At 41.7% G+C, this 21,660-nt stretch overlaps 1 protein-coding gene across 1 annotated transcript; it reads left to right on the forward strand.

The window, feature by feature from the left end:
• Positions 1-3,519: 3,519 nt before the first annotated feature.
• LOC110502351 (uncharacterized) lies at positions 3,520-20,689 on the forward strand. Its single transcript, XM_021580306.3, has 5 exons — positions 3,520-3,828; positions 16,820-16,961; positions 18,691-19,094; positions 19,208-19,436; positions 19,671-20,689. Exons 1-5 carry the CDS (start codon positions 3,721-3,723, stop codon positions 19,790-19,792), a joined length of 1,005 nt encoding a protein of 334 aa, XP_021435981.1. The 5' UTR covers positions 3,520-3,720; the 3' UTR covers positions 19,793-20,689.
• Positions 20,690-21,660: the final 971 nt, after the last annotated feature.

Here is a 21,660-nt window from a genome sequence, read left to right on the forward strand (position 1 = left end):
TTTGTAATCAAATCAAATCAAAGTTTATTTGTCACGTGTGCCGAATACAACAGTGAAATGCTTACTTACAGGCTCTAAACAATGGTGCGGGGAGAAAAAGGTGTGTGTGTGTGTGTGTGTGTGTGTGTGTAGGTAAGTAAAGAAATAAAACAACAGTAAAAAGACATTTGAAAAAAGAGTAGCAAGGCTACATACAGACACCTGTTAGTCAGGCTTATTGAGGTAGTATGTACATGTAGGGTGTAGTGTCTTAACACTTAGTACTTATTTATGTAATAAGAAAGACTCGGAATACAAGCAATTGAACTGGAGCTTCACATTTACTCAAACTAGTTAGTACCAGAATAACATAGAACAATACTGCGCATGACCAAGGGTGCTCCATCCTTAAAGGGGACATCAGTAATTAACAGAACATAACATAGGGATTGTTAAAGTGACTATGCATATATGATGAACAGAGAGTTGCAGAAGCGTAAAAAGAGGGGGTGGCGGGTGGTGAGACACAATGCCGATAGCCCGGTTAGCCAATGTGCGGGAGCACTGGTTGGTCGGGCCAATTTAGGTAGTATGTACATGAATGTATAGTTAAAGTGACTATGCATATAAGATGAACAGAGTAGCAGCAGTATAAAAGAGGGGTGGGGGGGCACACAATGCAAATAGTCCGGGTAAACATTTGGTTACCTGTTCAGGAGTCTTATGGCTTTGGGGTTTCAACTGTTGAGAAGCCTTTTTGTCCTAGACTTGGCACTCCGGTACCGCTTGCCATGCTGTAGTAGAGAGAACAGTCTATGACTGGGGTGGCTGGGGTCTTTGACAATTTTTAGGGCCTTCCTCTGACACCGCCTGGTGTAGAGGTCCTGGATGGCAGGCAGCTTTGCCCCAGTGATGTACTGGGCCATACACACTACCCTCTGAAGTGCCTTGCGGTTGGAGGCCGAGCAATTGCCGTACCAGGCAGTGATGCAACCGGTCAGGATGCTCTCGATGTTGCAGCTGTAGAACCTTTTGAGGATCTCAGGACCCATGCCAAATCTTTTTAGTTTCCTGAGGGGGAATAGGCTTTATCGCGCCCTCTTCACGGCTGTCTTGGTGTGTTTGGACCAATCTAGTTTGTTGTTGATGTGGACACCAAGGAATTTTAAGCTCTCAACCTGCTCCACTACAGCCCCATCGATGAGTATGGGGAAGTGCGCGGTGCTCATTTTCCTGTAGTCCACAATCATCTCCTTAGTCTTGGTTACGTTGAGGGATAGGTTGTTATTCTGGCACAACCCGGCCAGGTCTCTGACCTCCTCCCTATAGGCTGTCTCGTTGTTGTAGGTGATCAGGCCTACCACTGTTGTGTCGTCAGCAAACTTAATGATGGTGTTGGAATCGTGCCTGGCCATGCAGTCGTGGGTGAACAGGGCGTACAGGAGGGGACTGAGCACGCACCCCTGGGAAGCTCCAGTGCTGAGGATCAGCGTGGCAGATGTGTTGCTACCTACCATCACCACCTGGGGGCGGCCTGTCAGGAAGTCCAGGATCCAGTTGCAGAGGGAGGTGTTTAGTCCCAGGATCCTTAGCTTGGTGATGAGCTTTGAGGGTACTATGGTGTTGAACGCTGAGCTGTAGTCAATGAACAGCATTCTCACATTGGTGTTCATTTTGTCCAGGTGGGAAAGGGCAGTGTGGAGTGCAATAGGGATTGCATCATCTGTGGATCTGTTTGGGTGATATGCAAATTGGAGTGGGTCTAGGGTTTCTGGGATAATGGTGTTGATGTGAGCCATTACCAGCCTTTCAAAGCACCTCATGGCCACGGACGTGAGTGCTACGTGTCTGTAGTCATTTAGGCAGGTTGCCTTTGTGTTCTTGGGCACAGGGACTATGGTGGTCTGCTTGAAGCATGTTGGTATTACAGACTCAATCAGGGACATGTTGAAAATGTCAGTGAAGACACCTGCCAGTTGGTCAGCACATGCCTGGAGCACACGTCCTGGTAATCCGTCTGGCCCCGCAACCTTGTGTATGTTGACCTGTTTAAAGGTCTTACTCACGTCGGCTACGGACAGCGTGATCACACAGTTGTCCGGAACAGCTGATGCTCTCATGCATGCCTCAGTGTTCCTTGCCTCGAAGCGAGCATAGAAGTGATTTAGCTCGTCTGGTAGGCTCGTGTCACTGGGCAGCTCGCGGCTGTGCTTCCCTTTGTAGTCTGTAATAGTTTGCAAGCCCTGCCACATCCGTCGTAGCCGGTGTAGTATGATTCAATCTTAGCCCTGTATTGATGCTTTGGCCTGTTTGATGGTTCGTCGCAGGGCATAGCGGGATTTCTTGTAAGCTTCCGGGTTAGAGTCCCGCACCTTGAAAGAGACAGCGCTACTCTTTAGCTCAGTGCAATTGTTGCCTGTAATCCATGGCTTCTGGTTGGATTACAGTCACTGTGGGGACGACGTCCTCAATGCACTTTTTGATAAAGCCAGTGACTGTATTCCTCAATGTCATCGGAAGAATCCCGGAACATGTTCCAGTTTGTGATAGCAAAGCAGTCCTGTAGTTTAGCATCTGCTTCATCTGACCATTTTTTCATAGACCCAGTCACTGGTGCTTCCTGCTCTAATTTTTGCTTGTAAACAGGATTTTTAGGGGGTTACAGTGTTATCGAAACGTCACGCTACAGTAAGCCTACTCAAAACACAGCCCTTATTTTAAGTGTTTCTAAAATCCCCTATGGGAAAAATGAATGGTGGAAAAACAATTGGAACCATTTCCCTGTTTGACCGCTAGGTTTTATGGGTATTATACTCTGTTCTTGAGAGCTAGGCCAGACCCTCTGGCTTCAATGTACTGTATCTGTCACTGGCTTGCGCCTGGGGTTTACAGTGTGAACTGCATGTTCACGTGAGCATGCTGTAGGGCTGTTGTAGTGAAGCTGTTGGTTATAAATTATAACCCAGCAGGTGATAGTACATCTTGTTAAGATTAATACAACACAAGGGCTTTATATAAAACAGCAACACATTTTGTCAACTGACCAGTAACCAGCCAGGCACAAAAATAGTCCATGTTAGATAACCTTAGCTAGTAGCTAGCTTATGCACACAGCATCATCACAGGTGCACAAGATGCTGTTCTGTCCTCCACAACATAACCTAGAATTGACAACGTCAAATTAATGGGTGAAACGACTTATTACAACTGTATCATACACCAATCATACTGGGGATGTACAGTATGTCTTCTGGTTTTAAGGGGAAGAATTTCATGGCATACAACTGCTGGGGATCTCCATTATTTACATTTGGAAAGTCTCGAGGACTGAGGAATGGAGTCCTACTTGTTTCCATATTATTGTTATCAATTAGTACCTGGCAGTGTCCAAAATAGCCATTGAGCAGTTTCATATTTCAAAATATATACATACATTGTACCAGACATAATCATACTACGAATGTATACTACAAACAGCACCTTTGGAGCGGGAAAAGGAATACAGTCAAAGACAGTACATTTGAGAAACGCTTTGATATAGTATTGCACGTGACGTCATACCGGAAACTATCGCTTTAAACACCGGACATATTTATTTTTTTACAGCGTGCTTGCTTTCACTTTCAATGTTTTGATAACGTCCGTTGTTGACAGCAAATACGCGACTATTGCATTTGGAAACGGATACATTACCATTTAAGGAATATAACTTCAAGTCACATTAGATATTCGCGTGATAATATGCAAGAAATGCCGGAATCACAGCCGTCTAAATGTGAGGTGGAGCGGAATCACGAATGCATGATCCTACAACAAAGAATAGAGACGGCTAGCATTGGCAATACTAGAGTAAGACTGTTTTCCCTCAGTACTTCAAGTAATTTCACAATCTAGCTTGCACGTTAGTGTGTTTGGTCACATTTGAAAACAGTTTACTACATATGACGTGTTCATCATAGAGATCCTAAATTATTATAATTCCTATGCTAATAGTGTTCATTCAGTGTCTACTGCAGGTGACCAGCTTCATATTTGTTAATCCACCACCTCGCTTTTGTTATGATGGACCATTCACACACTAGCGGTCAGCTGTCTAGGTACTGTACAAAGAGTAATACTAAATGGGATGCCTAGTGATGCTGTCTTCAATGTAATCTATTCTATTCGGCTAGCCAACGTCGCTTACGCCCGCAGCCTCTAGTGGGCCGCTGACAATAAAACAACAAAAACACATTTTTTAGGAATTCGATTAGTCATGTCAGCGAACAATTTTTAGGTTGGTAAATGAATCTAACCAGCTATCTAAATGTGTAGTAATCATGGCCGAGTACCGAGCGGAGCGAGCGCGCAGGACACTTGCCTAGGGGCCCTGTCACTTTAATAACTCTACCTACATCAACATATTATCTCGATGCCGGTGCCCCCGTACATAGACTCTTTCCCGGCACCCCCTGTATGTAGCCTCGCGATTGTTATTTACTGCTGCTCTTTAATAATTTGTTATTCTTCTCTCTTACTTTTTTTGTGGGGGGGGGGGGGGGGCATTGTTGGTTAAGGGCTTGTAAGTACGCATTTCACTGTAATGTCTACACCGGTTGTATTCGGTGCATGTGACAAATACAAATTGATTTGATTTGACCTCAAGGAGGCCCTCATTGATTTTGTTAGTCATTCTCTCGCTCTGCCCAATGGCAAAATGAATATAATTCATCAAACCACACAACTCAAGTTTGAATTCATATCAGTTGTGTCAGTGGTTATGTTCGAGAGGATCAAACCGTAATGTATCATTGGTCAATTCTAACTGACTGATCTACAAATAATAATGAGTAGTTATTTATAGTGTAAGGTGATTTGTAGATCAGTCAGTCGGTAGTTGCCTGCACTGTCGGCTGCAATGACAAACAATCCCAGAGATACTGGATATAATGACGAGATGCCTATATCTCCGCCCTAACAATGGGATTTGTAGTCCACTTAGCGAAATGACAGGCTCTCAAGCTCCCGCCTATTCCTCTTTTTGGAGTGGTGGATGCATCTTGTTATTTGGATACTTTTTTGAATATTCGATGAGGGTGTTGACTTCAACCACTTGTTTTCAATTTCGAATGAGATGCTATGCTAGCCTCATGAATATGCATAGACGTCTCGAATTTCAACAGGGACAACTCCGATATGAATTGTTTTTTAATAATTGTATAAGTTAGCTAGTCATGTTGGCAATTGAACAAGCTTTCAAATTATGCCCACCTAACCCAGATTGCGATTTATAATGGACTGTTTTGTGATTTGTAAACAACAGTAATTGTGTAAAGGCGGGGATGCAGGTCTGTGTTCAAAACAACTACAAGTGTGCTTGCTCTAGTTCCTCAATGGCACAGCTAGGAAAGCAACAACAACAAAAACGTATATTTTAAGACTGTTCTTTGAGTCATAAGTGCATTGAAGTTACTTAGGAACTGTGCACACTTTGGAGAGGTGTGTGGCCATTTTGAAACACCAGTTAGACCTCTCACTCAAACCCTTGTCATTTTATGGTCTTATGTTGCACCTACGCCAAATTTCCAGAGAATATTCTTATCATGTTACTGAATGTTTCCAGAGTATTTTGTTATTAACAAATGCGGCTTACAGTAAAATGTAAAATGCACATAAAGTCAATAGTGTACTGTTTGGATTCAGTCTTGTCAGGTGAACTGTTCTGTCATCACCTTTAGTCTAATCATTTTCCCTTTTAATTGCTACTATGGTTATGCATACGCTTTCTATATTTCTTCTGTAAGAAGCATTTCAATTTAGCCCTAACCTTTTAGGCCAATTTCCACGAGTGTAAGGGTTTAATAATTAATGATGTGCTTAACGTGGCCTCTTCCACTCTGGTCTTATTTCTGTTGTGGATTGGGTTTCTTTGTGCCAATGGAAAGTGTACACAACTATGAGCAAACCAGTGTGTGTATTAAATACATGGAATTGTATGGTGATGATACAGATTACATGTAATGGATCCTGCACACAATATGCTTTAAAAAAATATTTTTTTTCCAGGAATAACATTTGATGTGTATAACAGTGTTTAGTGGAATATAGTTCAAATGATAGTAATTGCCCATAATTCTGCATCTTTGGATACTTGTATTTCCAATTTTGATCATCGCATTTTAGTGACTGCAAAGAAAATGAATTGATCTAATGGGGTTTTTAAAATACAGACTCACTTTCTGCTTTGTCTGCTTGGACTCAAGGTTGCGTTCATCTTTTTGCTGTCAGGTTCTTTTGATTATTGTATTTATGTTTTGAGAAGGCAACTAATCCACATTTTTAAAATGCATTTACTGTCTTGCAAAAGGCCACACAGATCTGTGTCTTGCTGTCTCTGTTTTGAAAATCAACATCGTTCCAAAAAAATGCTTGTGCCGATAGAACCCCTTGGGGGGAGTGTATACCCCAAAGATAGGACTTATAAATATTGTCATGTTGGAGATATAAAGAAAATAAGAAGCACTATGGATTTTTAGATCAAATGGACAAGCTTGAAAACATAAAAAAGGACCCTCCCCTATACCCAAAATAATAATTAAAGCAAAGTGGATAGCAGATAGCATGTCTACCGTTTACTTTCACTTATTGGACAGAACAGAGCCTTAGATATTCAGTTTGAGCTGTTCTTCATCCTGTAAGCATTAAATGGTAACGTGGGAATTTTGATAGCTCACAGGGCTGCGGGCTAGAAGGTTGTGGGTTCGTAAACAACCGTGGATAGGAGTAGGGTTGGAAAGATCTCCTTTATAGTAAAAGCTTTGCATGAATCTATCGTCGTATTTGCAGGTCCCAGAAAAAAATTCCTTTTAAATAGATTATATGCAATTCTCATAATTGTACATATTAGCTGGATCTCTTTTTAACACAACACTAATTACCGGAATTACAGGCTAAGAATGGACAGAGAGTTCATCTTATCATATTTCTCCAATGCCAAATGTGTGTATCTTGTTTGCAATGAAACTGTCCCTGTTTGCAAATAATTAAATCTGAGACGTCATTAGGAATCTGAGCATGGTACTACTGTACTTTCAGAAGTTAGGTCTACCTTTCCACCCCAGACATAACTACTTAGAAATGTTTTAGTTTTAACTGCTGGCTACTCTACTCTTAACCTAGTCTTATCCCAACAACAGCAGGTCACACGTGTTTCCCTAAAAGCTGTCTGGGTTTAAAACATCTTCTATTGTACAGAAAGTGAATAGCGTAATAAATTGATAGTGACAGAATTAGATTACTTCACAAGCAGTCGGCCTCTGAAGGTCAAAGAAACTAAACAATGATATCCTCATATGCATCGGAGTGACGTCTTTCCCAGGTATTTTAAAGCTTGTTTCGAGCATAAAGCATTGCGGACCAAAGCACCGTTATAGATCACTTTTATATAATTGTATCCGTTTTTATTTTCTTCAAAATCTTAAGCTAACATGTTTTTTTGGGCCATTTTCTTCAATAAAAATTAGGCCTATGGCATACCCTCTCATACCCCCTCAATTTGAGTATTGGTTTTAACTTAACAGCCTACGTTTGTGTCAGTGAAGGACTATTTAAAGAGTGCATGGTGGGTGGTGGAATTGACCGACAAATCTATGGCTATAGCAGCCTATAGCCTAATTTCGTCTGTCAAACAGGTAGGTGTACCTCTTATTTCCTAAATGGGAAGAAATAGGCTCCAACACAAAGCCCTCTTGTTGTTAGACAGTTTAAATGAATTATGCCTACTCGAATTTGCCTAATTTCAGCACCATGAGCTGTCCATTTCCAATTGATTGTGCCAGGGCTGCTGCTTCAAGTTTCAGCACCACAATGTAAGTTACTCGAGTCTGGCTTATTGTGAGGTCAATAACTCTGAAAAATACATCATGGGAAAGAAACATATATTGTTTTTAATAAATTCAAATATAGTAGCAGCAAGCTATCAAAGTTGACCTCTGGTCCTCCTTTTCATCTTCGTGCACTCTTTCTCAAACTGAACAGAACCTAATCAAATATACTTTTGGAAGAAACCTTTCACTCTTCTCCTGAAATGCCATCGTAGCCCTACACAGTACAGCCATTGGTTAAGCAGCTCACACAAAGCAGAGCAGGCTGGGGCTCAGGGTTGGAATATCCATTGCAGTGTGTAATGCAGCCTAGTTTAATTTAAACCATCCCAGCACCAATCATAGAAATATAACTTTGCCTGTGCTTCTCTGAGCATGCACTTCGTAGCCTATAGGCTATGGATCATTTGATTTGAGACCACACTAGATAGCCTATGGAGAATCAGAGATGAGGGGCGGCATTGGGCCTATAGCCTAATAAGCAACTAATTCTAAAACATTTAATCAATTACAAATTACATAACCCTCCCCTGGACTAGATTTAAAAAATATTAAACCCTCCCCTTGACTGAAATTGAAAAAGCATGACCCTTTGCCCTTTTCCTCCAGGTAACCATTCTGTAAATTTCAATAAGTCCCTTAGGTCAAAACACGGATAGCCATTTCGAAGGAAAGGCCTGGCTGAGCACAAAAACAATAATTTAGAAAATATTGTAATTTCCATTTGTTCTTATGTAAATGTGATATTTCTGTTTTTTGTTTTTAATAAATTTGCAAAAATGTTAAAAAATATACTTTTTTTGCTTTGTCATTATGGAGTATTGTGTGTAGATTGAGGAGGGGAAAAAACAATATCATCCATTTTAGAATAAGGCTGTAATGTAACAAAATGTTGAAAAAGTCAAGGGGTCTGAATACTTTCTGAATGCACTGTATATGTATACACTTTATATAGAAAAGTATGTGGACACCCCTTCATATTAGTGTATTCAGCTATTTCAGCCACACCCATTGGTGACAGGTGTATACAATCGAGCACACAGCCATGCAATCTCCATAGACAAACAGCGGGAGTAGAATGACCATACTGAAGAGCTCAGTGACTTTAAAAGTGTCACCATCATAGGAAGCCACCTTTCTAACAAGTCAGTTCATCAAATGTCTGCCCTGCTAGAGCTACCCCGGACAACTGTAAGTGCTGTTATTGTGAAGTGGAAACGTCTAGGAGCAACAATGACTCAGCCGCAAAGTGGTAGGCCACACAAGCTCACAGAACGGGACCGCCAAGTGCTGAAGCACACAGCGCGTACAAATTGTCTGTCCTCTGTTGCAACACTCACTACCAAACTGCCTCTGGAAGCAACGTCAGCACAATAACTGCTTCTTTGGGAGCTACATGAAATGGGTTTCCATGGCAGTGCAAATGCCTAAAATCACCATGTGCAATGCCCAGCGTTGGCTGGAGCGGTGTAAAGCTCACCGTCTTTGGACTCTGGAGCATTGGAAACACGTTCTCTGGTGTGATGAATCATGCTTCACCATCTGGCAGTCCGACGGACAAATCTGGATTTGGCGGATGCCAGGAGAACGCTACCTGCCCCAATGTATGGTGCCAACTGTAATGTTTAGTGCAGGTGGAATAATGTTCTGGGGCTGTTTTTCATGGTTCGGGCTAGGCCCCTTAGTTCCAGTGAAGGAAACTCTTAACACTACAGCATACTGTACAATGACATTGTAAACGATTCTGTGCTTCTAACTTTGTGGCAACAGTTTGGGGAAGGCCCTTTCCTGTTTCAGCATGACAATGCCCCCGTGCACAAGGCGAGGTCCATAAAGAAATTGTTTGTCGAGATTGCTGTGGAAGAATTTGACTGGCCTGCACAGAGCCCTGACCTCAACCCCATTGAACACCTTTGGGATGAATTGGAACGCCGTCTGAGAGCCAGGCCTAATCGCCCTACATCAGTGCATGACCTCACTAATGCTCTTCTTTCTGATTGGAAGCAACTCCCCGCAGCAATGTTCCAACATCGAGTGGAAAGCCTTCCCAGAAGAGTGGAGGCTGGTGTCACAGCAAAGGGGGGAACCAAGTCCATATTAATGCCCATGATTTTAGAGTGATGTGTTCGACAAGCAGGTGCCACATACTTTTGGCCATGAAGTGTATACAGTGCATTCGGAGTGTGCAGGCCCCTTGACTCTTTCCACATTTTGTGACGTTACAGCCTTATTCTAAAAACGTAATAAATGGTTTTATTTCCTCAATAATCTACATACAATTCCCCAGAATGACCAAGCAAAAACAGATTTTTAATATATTTTGCGAAAATAAAACTACAAAAGCTGAAATATCACATTTACATTCACTACCGGTCAAAAGTTTTAGAACACCTACTCATTCAATTGTTTTTCTTTATTTTACTACTTTCTACTTTCTACATTGTAGAATAATAGTGAATACTTAAAAGCTATGAAATAACACATATGGAATCATGTAGTAACCAAAAAAGTGTTGACCAAACCAAAATCTATTTTATATTTGATATTCTTCAAATAGCCACCCTTTGCCTTGATGACAGCTTTGCACACTCTTGGCAATCTCTCAACCAGTTTTGCCTGGAATGCTTTTCCAACAGTCTTGAAGGAGTTCCCACATATGTTGAGCACTTGTTGGCTGCTTTTCCTTCACTCTGCAGTCCAACTCATCCCAAACCATCTGAATTGGTTTGAGTTTGGGTGATTGTCGAGGCCAGGTCATCTGATGCAGCACTCCATCACTCTCCTTCTTGGTCAAATAGCCCTTACACAGCCTGAAGGAGTTTTGGGTCATTGCCCTGTTGAAAAACAAATGAAAGTCCCACTAAGTGCAAACCAGATGGGATGGTGTATCGCTGCAGAATGCTGTGGTAGCCATGCTGGTTAAGTGTGCCTTAAATTCTAAATAAATCAGTGTCACCAGCAAGGCACAATCACACCTCCTCCTCCATGCTTCACGGTGGGAACCACACATGCGGAAATCATCCGTTCACCTACGCTGCGTCTCACAAAGACACGGCGGTTATAATCAAAAATCTCACATTTGGACTCATCAGACCAAAGGACAGATTTCCACCAGTCTAATGTCCATTGCTCGTGTTTCTTGGGCCAAGCAAGTCTCTTCATCTTATTGATGTCCTTTAGTAGTGGTTTCTTTGCAGCAATTCGAGGCCTGATTCACACAGTCTCCTCTGAACAGTTGATGTTGAGATGCGTCTGTTACTTGAACTCTGTGAACCATTTATTTTGGTTGCAATTTCTGAGGTACAGTTAACTCTAATGATCTTATCCTCTGCAGCAGAGGTAACGCTGGGTCTTCCTTTCCTGTGGTGGTCCTCATAAGAACCAGTTTCATCATAGCGCTTCATAGTATTTGCGACTGCACTTGAAGAAACTTTCAAAAGTTCTTGAAATGTTCTGGATTGACTTACTTTCATGTCTTAAAGTAATGATGGACTGTCACTCCTCATTGCTTATTTGAACCTGTCTTGCCATAATAGGGACTTGGTATTTTTCCAAATAGGGCTATCTTCTGTATACTACCCCTACTTTGTCACAACACAACTGATTGGCTCAAACTCATTAAGAAGGAAAGACATTCCACAAATGAACTTTTAACAAGGCACACCTGTTAATTGAAATTCAATCCAGGTGATTACCTCATGAAACTGGTTGAGAGAATGCCAAGAGTGTGTGAAGCTATCATCAAGGCAAAGGGTGGCTACTTTGAAGAATCTCAAATATAACATATATTTAGCTTTGTTTAACAATTTTTGGGTTACTACATGATTCCATATGTGTTCTCATCGTTTTGATGTCTTCACAATTATTCTACAATGTAGAATATAGTCAAAATAAAGAACAACCCTGAAATTAGTAGGCGTGTCCAAACTTTTGACTGGTACTATATACAGTGGCAAGAAAAAGTATGTGAACCCTTTGGAAATACCTGGATTTCTGCATAAATTGGTCCTAAAATGTGATCTTATCTTCATCTAGGTCACAACAATAGACAAACTCAGTCTGCTTAAACTAATAACACACAAATAATTATACGTTTTCATCTTTATTGAACACACCGTGTAAACAACCACAGTGCAGGGTGGGAAAGGTATGTGAACCCTTGGATTTAATAACTGGTTGACCCTCTGGCAACATTAACCTTAACCGAACATTTTCTGTAGTTGTGGATCAGACCTGCACAACGGTCAGGAGGAATTTTGGACCATTCTTCTTTACAATACTGTTTCAGTTCAGCAATATTATTGGGATGTCTGGTGTGAACTGCTCTCTTGAGGTCATGCCTCAGCATCTCAATCAGGTTGAGGTCAGGACTCTGACTGGTCCACTCCAGAAGGTGTATTTTTTTCTGTTGAAGCCATTCTGTTGTTGATTTACTTCTGCGTTTTGGGTCATTGTGCTGATGCATCACCCATCTTCTGTTGAGCTTCAATTGGCAGAAAGATAGCCTAACATTCTCCTGCAAAATGTCTTGATAAACTTGGGAATTAATTTTTCCGTCGATGATAGCAAGCTGTCCAGGCCCTGAGGCCAGACAGGAGTAAGGATTTTGGCTTTCAGTCTGATTGGGAATGGATAGGAAAATAGCCTAGGCTTTGGGATAGGAGAAGATATAATTTCCCCTAATGCTTCTGATTTGTTAACAGACTATATCTGTGACAGAGTTGTCTATGTAGTGGATTGTGCATAGGCCCATCAATCAAATGTATTTATAAAGCCCATTTTCATCAGCCGATGTCACAAAGTGCTATACAGAAACCCAGCCTAAAATCCCAAACTGCAAGCAATGCAGATTTAGAAACACGGTGGCTAGGAAATACTCCCTATAAAGGCAGGAACCTAGGAAGAAACCTAGAGAGGAACCAGGCTCTGAGGCGTGGCCAGTCCTATTCTGGCTGTGCTGGGTGGAGATTATAACAGAACATGGCCAAGATGTTAAAACGTTCATAGATGACCAGCAGGGTCAAGTAATAATAATCACAGTGGTTGTCGAGGGTGCAAAAGGTCAGCACCTCAGGAGTAAATGTCAGTTGGCTATCAAATTTGTGACTGTCTGAAGAGTCACAATGACATCTCAAATAGTCACATGTTCTTTTATAGACTTTACTGTAGGGGTTTCCTGTTAGGTTAATAAACTGCGTTCAGGGACCATGTTCAATCCGGCAGTGACAATTATGCCCGTGCTTTGAATTTTTTGGCGATTTTGTGTGAAGTAAATACGCTATGCTAAAGGCTTCCATGCGGCCTGCAACCTGCTTGGATAATGCTCCATTTTGTTTTATGCTATTCTGCTGCTGCGCATGTTGTGTATTTTGTGGGATGGCGTTATTGCCCACATTGGTGAAAATGTTTGTAATTTGTGTCTTGTCGTTACATTTTTCAGGAAATGTGAAGATGTTATATATATAACGTATAATAAATTGATTATCCATCATAAAGATAAAGGATATACTGACAATGAAAAGAGAGCAACCGATTTATAGACCGTGATGAAAGTTAGCTTGACAGAGAAAGTGTCAAGATGATCTGATGTAAGATGCATGTTTTACAAAAATATTTTTCGAAAAAAACAAACGTAATGGATGTTACATTGCATGTGACAATGGCGCCCAACATGGGGTGGTCTCTCGTGGGGGAATAGGTCAAAGGGGGGTTGAATGTTGTGAAACTAGCCTATGTAGTGAAGCTGTAGAGTTAGCTTACGGTACATTCTTACTGTACCTCGGTTACACTCACCCCCTCTAAACTCGCTCCATAGCAACCCCAGCCGTTGAGATGTGCCCAACTGCGGATCCGTGTCACTGCAGCAGTGATCTAACTTAGCAGTATTAGCTTCCTCCCTCTCTGAGTACAACTCAGGGTAAACTGTCTGTACCACGTCTTGGACCTGGGGCCCTCTGCCTAGCCAGCACACGTGACCGCCCATCTGACAATATACGAACCAGTTAAGCTATTCAAAAGCAACATTGGAGATATTTCAAGTGGAGTGAGCTTATGGCACTTTCTTACCTCTGTTACACTACAAACATCTTTAAAAACATCTACAAACATCTTTAGAGTCCAATCTCAGGTGAAGAAGCCTCTTATTCACAAAGCCATCTCCCTATACGGGACAACTGTTTGGGCAAGGTATTTAATAGCTATGAATCATACTCATAACACAATCACCTTTGGGTGGCCATAATCGCAGCGTTCTTCAATTGGCTGTTCAGAACAGCACCGTTTCTGTTGAATCAAATGTTTCACACCAACCATTGTGTCCTGCTGAACGCGGCCCAGGTTTGACACTCTTTTAGAGATATCTGCTGATAATCAGACTGGTGATATCAACTAATATATTTACATATGTGTATACATCAAGTTATGTTAGAAAATAATTTAATAGATTCATAATGAATTAAATAGATGTCCTTTTGTGGAAGGCTGCTCACTCATTCCCATATTAGTCCATGTAGGCTAACTGCAAGCCATATGCCTATTTTTGTTCATCCAGGTAGGAAGTGCTTGAAACGGGCTTGATCCAATGAAAGTCACCACAAATGATTGTAGTGTCAGCTTTATTCTGTATTCTCCACCTATAGAAAATGTATCAAAAATGTAAGATTGGGAAAAAAAAGGATTGCCTTTTTTGAAGCAGTGCATTGTAGAAATGTTTGTTGTGTACACTAATAAATGCAAGGACCTGTTAAATCCCAGGAACCGGTAAATTATGTAAACTTCATTAATATTCAAATTGAAAAAGCATCAACGTAATGTTTTCTGCATCTCTTCAAATATGATGTGGCACATAACAACCCAACTTGCACGGTAAAATGATTGACTAAACAAGATTCAATTTGCATATTAATGAGTGCGATGACAGATTATAATATTTGGGGGGGTTTTTTCCTTCGGGGAACGTCTATAATCTCCAGCATTTTATTTTCCTGAAATAGTGAAGAAAAAATTAAATAGATAACTTTAAGAACAATGAAACTTCATTTTAATCAAATGTTCATAAAAGCCTTTGTAGTGACTTTTTAGTTTCTCTGTGAGGGGAATTCTAAGTTTTTCTATATAATTAATTATATAAAATGATTTGTTTTGCCTAGCTTTTTTTGGAACATTGTTAATGTCAGCGTTTTTGAAATGCTGTTATTTATAGTCCTTGCCTCATACGTGTTTGTCATAGCTTTCTGTGAATGTCTGTCACCGTTGTCTGTCGAAGGTGACACATTTAAACGTAGTGGTAGCTTTATGATACACAGAACCTTTAAGGAAATTATTGCTTTTTTAAATGTCAGACTAGCGCACATAAAATCATTGAAGCTTCACCAATGCTCTATATAAATCCACAAGAACAAGGGGAGTAGCTCAGGGCAGTGGAGAGGAAGGTGCATCATTGCGCATGAAAGGACAGTGAAGACATGAGACACACAGCTCAAAATGCTCCCCTATTGATCTTGTTTAGGGACAATACAATTATCCTACCTAGACTAGCCTACAACACCACAATGCAATGAAAAATCGCATTATTGTTTTCAAGTGAGCATAAAATTGTACTCCAGGCCTTAAACTGCAGTGAACGTGTCATTTGATTAACAGCGCGAAAGCACTGTGATTTGAATGTTTCATTCTATTTGGATCAGTTGTGGGGCTACTCTCGACAGTTTATAATGTCTAGAAAGGCACGGTAGCAGGCCAGTCTGGCTGTATTCATACTTCTGATACTAAAATGCGCTGACTCTTGCGGATTATCATTCTCAAGTCTTTCTTTAATAATGTGGCCACATATGCTCCAGGCCCAGTTATTCAGGAAAGCTTAAGGCACGCTCTGCCTCCTCTCCAATCCGAGTGCCTATTCCTCACGCACATAGAACCGAACGCTTCATTATAGACTAAATATTTGTAATTTAACTTTTAAAATGTATTATCCTTTTTATGTGTGGCATAAACACAATCACTCACAATGTTTTAATCGGATTTTGGTTCTTCAAAAGTCTTCTGTAGGCTACCTGCGCACATTCGTCCAGTCCAATATCATTCCAGCATCCAAACTGTGCACAGGCCATTCAATGAATGGAAAGAGACATCTGTTACAAATCACTAAAAGTTTAATGACATTTAAAGATTGTCAAGCCAAGCCTTCGGTACTGGGTACCATGTAGGGAGGGATGTATTTTCTGTTTGTCGAGATTGACATAGGCTTAGTCTAGTTGAAAACGCAAACCATGATGTTGAAGAGCCCAAAGTTAGTAATCGGTATGCAGTTATGTTTTGCTTATTGGTTGTATGGTGCATTGGCACAGAAACCTGTTGGTGGAAAATGTGTTACATATATTTGATAAATATAGCATCAACATATTGAACACCTGATTTCCCCCTAGCTGATCATTGTCTGCAGCCGGCTCTGATCGTAGTGTAATGAAACAGGCAGGGAGAGTTAGCTCCTCTGTGGTGGTCGGTGAATCCTCAACCTTCTGGCCCGTAACCCTGCGTGGCATCACTGTGCCACAAAAGCATACTGAAGTGACAAAGTCGATATCCACGTTTATAAACACAGGGTCCCTACAGTTATTATTTGTGGTCATAATCATGAATTAATTCAATGAGGGTCGGAAGGTGTGCAATTTATTTTACAGCACTGCAGGGAGGGTGATGTGATCATATTAACCGTCATCCAAAATTCCATTACCTTCACAGCCCTAGATTTGTGTGGTCACAAAAGAAGGTGACAGAGCCATAGATGGGAGGTGTTATAAGTGTTTGTTGCACTGAGTACAGAAACCTCTTTGTTCTGTTGTAGCCATTTAAAGACTGTTTGACACCACAACCTAGATCACTTAAAAATAAGAGATCTTGGCAACACAATACAGTAGATGGAAAGTGTCTCTCAAAACCCATTCACTCATCAGCCATCTGCATTTCTCTTTCCTTCACAGACAATGAAGATGGAGATGGATGTATTTAACCCTTCCCACACTACAGAGCTCCAGTTTCTCAGGTCGCGTGTTCGGGAACTGGAGAAAGAGAAGGTCGAAATGGCAGCTGAAAACCAACGGCTACATAACATGCTAGTGAAGGGTGAGGATGAGTAAAATCAATATACAGTTGAAGTCAGAAGTTAACATACACTTAGGTTGAAGTCATTAAAACTTGTTTTTCAACCACTCCACACATTTCTTGTTAACAAACTATAGTTTTGGCAAGTCAGTTAGGACATCTACTTTGTGCATGACACAAGTCATTTTTCCAACAATTGTTTACAGACAGATTATTTCACTTATAATTCACTGTATCACAATTCCAGTGGGTCAGAAGTTTACAAACACTAAGTTGACTGTGCCTTTAAACAGCTTGGAAAATTCAAGAAAATTATGTCATGGCTTTAGAAGCTTCTGATAGGCTAATTGACATCATTTGAGTCAATTGGAGGTGTATCTGCGGATGTATTTCAAGGCCTTCCTTCAAACTCAGTGCCTCTGCTTGACATCATGGGAAAATAAAAAGAAATCAGCCAAGACCTCAGAAAAAAAATTGTAGACCTCTACAAGTCTGGTTCATCCTTGGGAGCAATTTCCAATCGCCTGACGGTACCACATTCATCTGTACAAAAAATAGTACGCAAGTATAAACACCATGGGACCAATCAACCGTCATACCGCTCAGGAAGGAGACGCGTTCTGTTTCCTAGAGATTAACGTACTTTGGTGCGAAAAGTGCAAATCAATCCCAGAACAACAGCAAAGGACCTTGTGAAGATGCTTGAGGAAACAGGTACAAAAGTATCTATATCCACAGTAAAATGTGTCCTATATCGACATAACCTGAAAGGCCGCTCAGCAAGGAAGAAGCCACTGCTCCAAACCGCCATAAAAACAGCCAGACTACAGTTTGCAACTGCACATGGGGACAAAGATCGTACTTTTTGGAGAAATGTCCTCTGGTCTGATGAAAAAAATATATATAACTGTTTGGCCATAATGACCGTCGTTATGTTTGGAGGAAAAGGGGGAGGCTTGCAAGCCGAAGAACAGCATCCCAACCGTGTAGCACGGTGGCAGCATCTTGTTGTGTAGGTGCTTTGCTACAGGAGGGACTGGTGCACTTCACAAAATAGATGGCATCATGAGGTCGGAAAATTATGTGGATATATTGAAGCAACATCTCAAGACATCAGTTAAAGCTTGGTCGCAAATGCGTCTTCCAAATGGACAATGACCCCAAGCATACTTCCAAAGTTGTGGCAAAATGGCTTAAGGACAACAAAGTCAATGAATTGGAGTGGCCATCAAAGCCCTGACCTCAATCATATAGAAAATAAGTGGGCAGAACTGAAAAAGCATGTGTGAGCAAGGAGGCCTACAAACCTGACTCAGTTACACCAGCTCTGTCAGGAGGAATGGGCCAAAATTCACCCAACTTATTGTGGGAAGCTTGTGGAAGGCTACCCGAAATGTTTGACCCAAGTTAAACAATTTAAAGGCAATGCTACCAAATACTAATTGAGTATATGTAAACTTCTGACCCACTGGGAATATGATGAAAGAAATAAAAGCTGAAATAAATCATTCTCTCTACTATTATTCTGACATTTCACATTCTTAAAATAAAGTGGTGATCCTGACTGACCTAAGACAGTGAATTTTTATTCGGATTAATTGTTAGGAATTGTGAAAAACTAAGTTGAAATGTATTTGGCTAAGGTGTATGTAATCTTCCGACTTCATCTGTAATTGTATAATTCAACTGCTCGGGACTGATCACATTCCCTCATGCATGTTTCTTCTTTCTTTGTGGTGTCATCCCCCAGAGATCCCTGGCCTGCTGTCCACCATGTGGCAGACCTTGGGCCAAGCCAACCAGCCCCCCCACCCTGCAGTGTCCCCACAGGCAGTCTCTACGGCAACAGGGAGGGGCGAGAGCTACACGTACACACACCACCACTCCGTGTCAGGACACTTTGGCCAAGGGTTCAGTTCTCCACTCCATCATCAGCCCATGTCCAACCGCTCAGCTATGACTCAGGACATGAATGAAAGCATGTCCAACTTTGGACCCGAGATGGCCATCAGTGAGCACAGTGTGGACGGAGACTTGGAGCTGAGTGACATCACAGAGAACGACGACCTCCACAGCTCTCTGTGTGGCTCAGCATCCAACCTACCTGTGATGAGGACATGCTCAGAGACACACTGTGTTAATGGGACTGGCCATGTAAGGAAAAATGCTGTTCATTCCAGATAAAGACCTTCCTCCAAAGGTTATGAAGTTCTAAATATGTTTTTAATTCTGACCACATTTGCTCTCTCTCCCTATTGGTTGTGCAGGTTAACCAGGTGGAGGTATACCCGGGTTCCGGTGTCTTCTGTGAAATGCGGTCCTGGCATGCAGCCAATCAGACGCAGTCTCCCACGGCGATGGCGCGCACCCTGTTGCTGGGCGTGTTCGACATGGACACCCTGCTTAACAGCAACCTGCGAGGGGGGAGGAGCCGCAGACCAACGTTCCCCAACCACCGCACCGCCCTGGACCCACACAAGCTCAACGCCATCTATAGTACGTGTATTATTGACACATTCTCTGACCAACAACCTTCAACCACCACGTCATTGTATTTTTCTCCCAAGTGCACTTGATCATTCATTGATAAGTGAAAACAACACACTCACTTTCTCGATCATTAGAAAGATACATAACTGGTACAGTTAAAGTAAAACATGGCTGTTCCTCACTCCTGCGTTGTCCTCCCTCCTCCAATTGTTGTTGTGCTGTCACTCTCTCCCTCCGCAGATGCCACGCTGGCCCGCTTCCCATTGGCCAGGAAGGGGCAAATTGGCACCGGCATCAACTCCAAGCTGTCTGAGATCCGGTTCCGATCCAGGAGAGCCAACCGGGACCCCAGTTATCTATGAAGGACTGTTCCTGCCCAAACGCCAAGTTTATTCAATCAACATTTTTGTTATAGTTTTTTATTTTATTTATCACATTAACTATGTCAGTGTATCAGTGCATGTGCCTGCCAAATGTCTTGCCTATGAATTTTTTCACATTGGCTTTAACATTGTCTTCAGCTAGAGATACTGTGGAGGAGAATGGCAAAATTACTCAAAAGACAGCCTAATGATAGAGGAAGGATTCAAGACCAGTGGAAAAAGGTACAAAAGAACTGGCATTGATGGTTATATCCACCCTCTGTCACCAGCCAACCATTAGCAAACCACACGGGAACAGCCCCCGGGGTATTCTCTCTGACTGATAGAGATGCATAGATCCAGGACTGCTGACCCATGTGTGATCAACCAGTGGAGGAACGGAGGCTTCAGTCATGTCTCACCAGACAGACGCCTCACTGTCGTTGACCTCTACCCACTTAGACCGAGGAGGGGGGGGGGGGTCCAAATGATATTTCTCCATTGATTTCTCTGATCCTAGGCATTAAGCTAACTCCAAAAGCTCCATTACCACCCCGTGGTCCCCTCCTTAACCTCTTCCTCCATCCCTCTTCTTCCCCCTGAGATAAGCATCATGCCTAATGGACCCCAGGTACTCTGAGCCTCCGGGAGGATGACGGCATGAATGAATTCATCTTAACGGACTTAAACAGTGTGTGACTCTCCCCAAGTCCACTATGTCCACAGGGCCCACATGAAGAGACTAGGACTGGAGATGTGGCTTGATGCAGATATTACATATTGGAGAAGATGTAACCGTTGGTAATGAGGAACGGTCAAGTTTGTTATTGTATATCCGGTCATGTCTGACCATTGAATATGGTGCATTAAAAGACTGCAGTTTGTCATTGTCCTTCATATGTTGTCTCTCTAGTCATCTGTGGAAAGGTTAGGTAATTATGCATTAACCACTTGCTTAAAAGCTACTTAGGCCGCATTCACACAGGCAGTCCAATTCTGATATTTTTTCCCATTCATTTTTACCAATCACATCAGATATTTTTCAGAGCTCATCTGATTGGTCAAAAGACTTAATTAGTTAAATAAATATAATTGGGCTGCCTGTCTAAACGCAGCCTTAGTTTTGGGCACATCAAATAGGACATTACTCCTGAAATAAAATGACACAAAAAGAGGATCATAGGCAGTAATTACAATTAGCCACTTGCCATTGATGAATTGAAATATCCACTGAAGTAGCCATATGACCATTTTTAGATGCATTACTCTTAGGCTCTTTCGCTGTGAATAAACAGACCAATGTACAAACAGACCAATTCTGATCTTTTTTTCACTAATTGGTATTTTGACCAATCAAATCTGCTGTGTGAACACAGCTTTTGATCCTCAGGAGCCCCTGAGCTCAATTCAAGTTAAAATTGCATCCATTAATTGAAAATAGCCAATTTATACTTTTCATGAGAACTTTTCAATGCATTAATTGAATATCTCCATCCTAAATCCCTAACCCTAATCCAGTACTGCAGTCCCTCTCCCTAGCCTTGTTCCTAACCATTCCTTCATCCGAGATTACCTGTAAAGCATCTCACGTCTTTATTGAGACAACAACACTGGGTGGGGACTTAGCCCCTCGTGGGCATTTGTCCTGAACCCCATTCCACCCCCTGACAGCATGATAACCCCTATCCTGTTTATTGTGGCCTTTTTATTCTGTCTCGATACAAATTCAATAAAGCTGCATTCCATTCAGCTCCAGGATGTGATGTGAACTTCTGATAGAAAAGATAACCTGAGCTGTCTCCAAAATTCATCCTTGCTTCTAAAATGCCACAGAGTGCTATTAAACCAGGCATCGGCTCATTTGACCC

The sequence above is a fragment of the Oncorhynchus mykiss genome, chromosome 23 (assembly GCF_057628025.1).
Source record: "Oncorhynchus mykiss isolate SJ-2025 chromosome 23, ASM5762802v1, whole genome shotgun sequence".
Taxonomy (NCBI): Eukaryota; Metazoa; Chordata; class Actinopteri; order Salmoniformes; family Salmonidae; genus Oncorhynchus; species Oncorhynchus mykiss.

Excerpts from the sequence above, each read along its gene's own strand:
- LOC110502351 (XM_021580306.3), top strand. The coding sequence starts at position 3,721 with ATGCAAGAAATGCCGGAATCACAGCCGTCTAAATGTGAGGTGGAGCGG. Across the intron at positions 16,962-18,690 it reads ACATAACATGCTAGTGAAGG|AGATCCCTGGCCTGCTGTCC; the intron begins GTGAGGATGAGT and ends GTCATCCCCCAG. Across the intron at positions 19,095-19,207 it reads GTGTTAATGGGACTGGCCAT|GTTAACCAGGTGGAGGTATA; the intron begins GTAAGGAAAAAT and ends TTGGTTGTGCAG.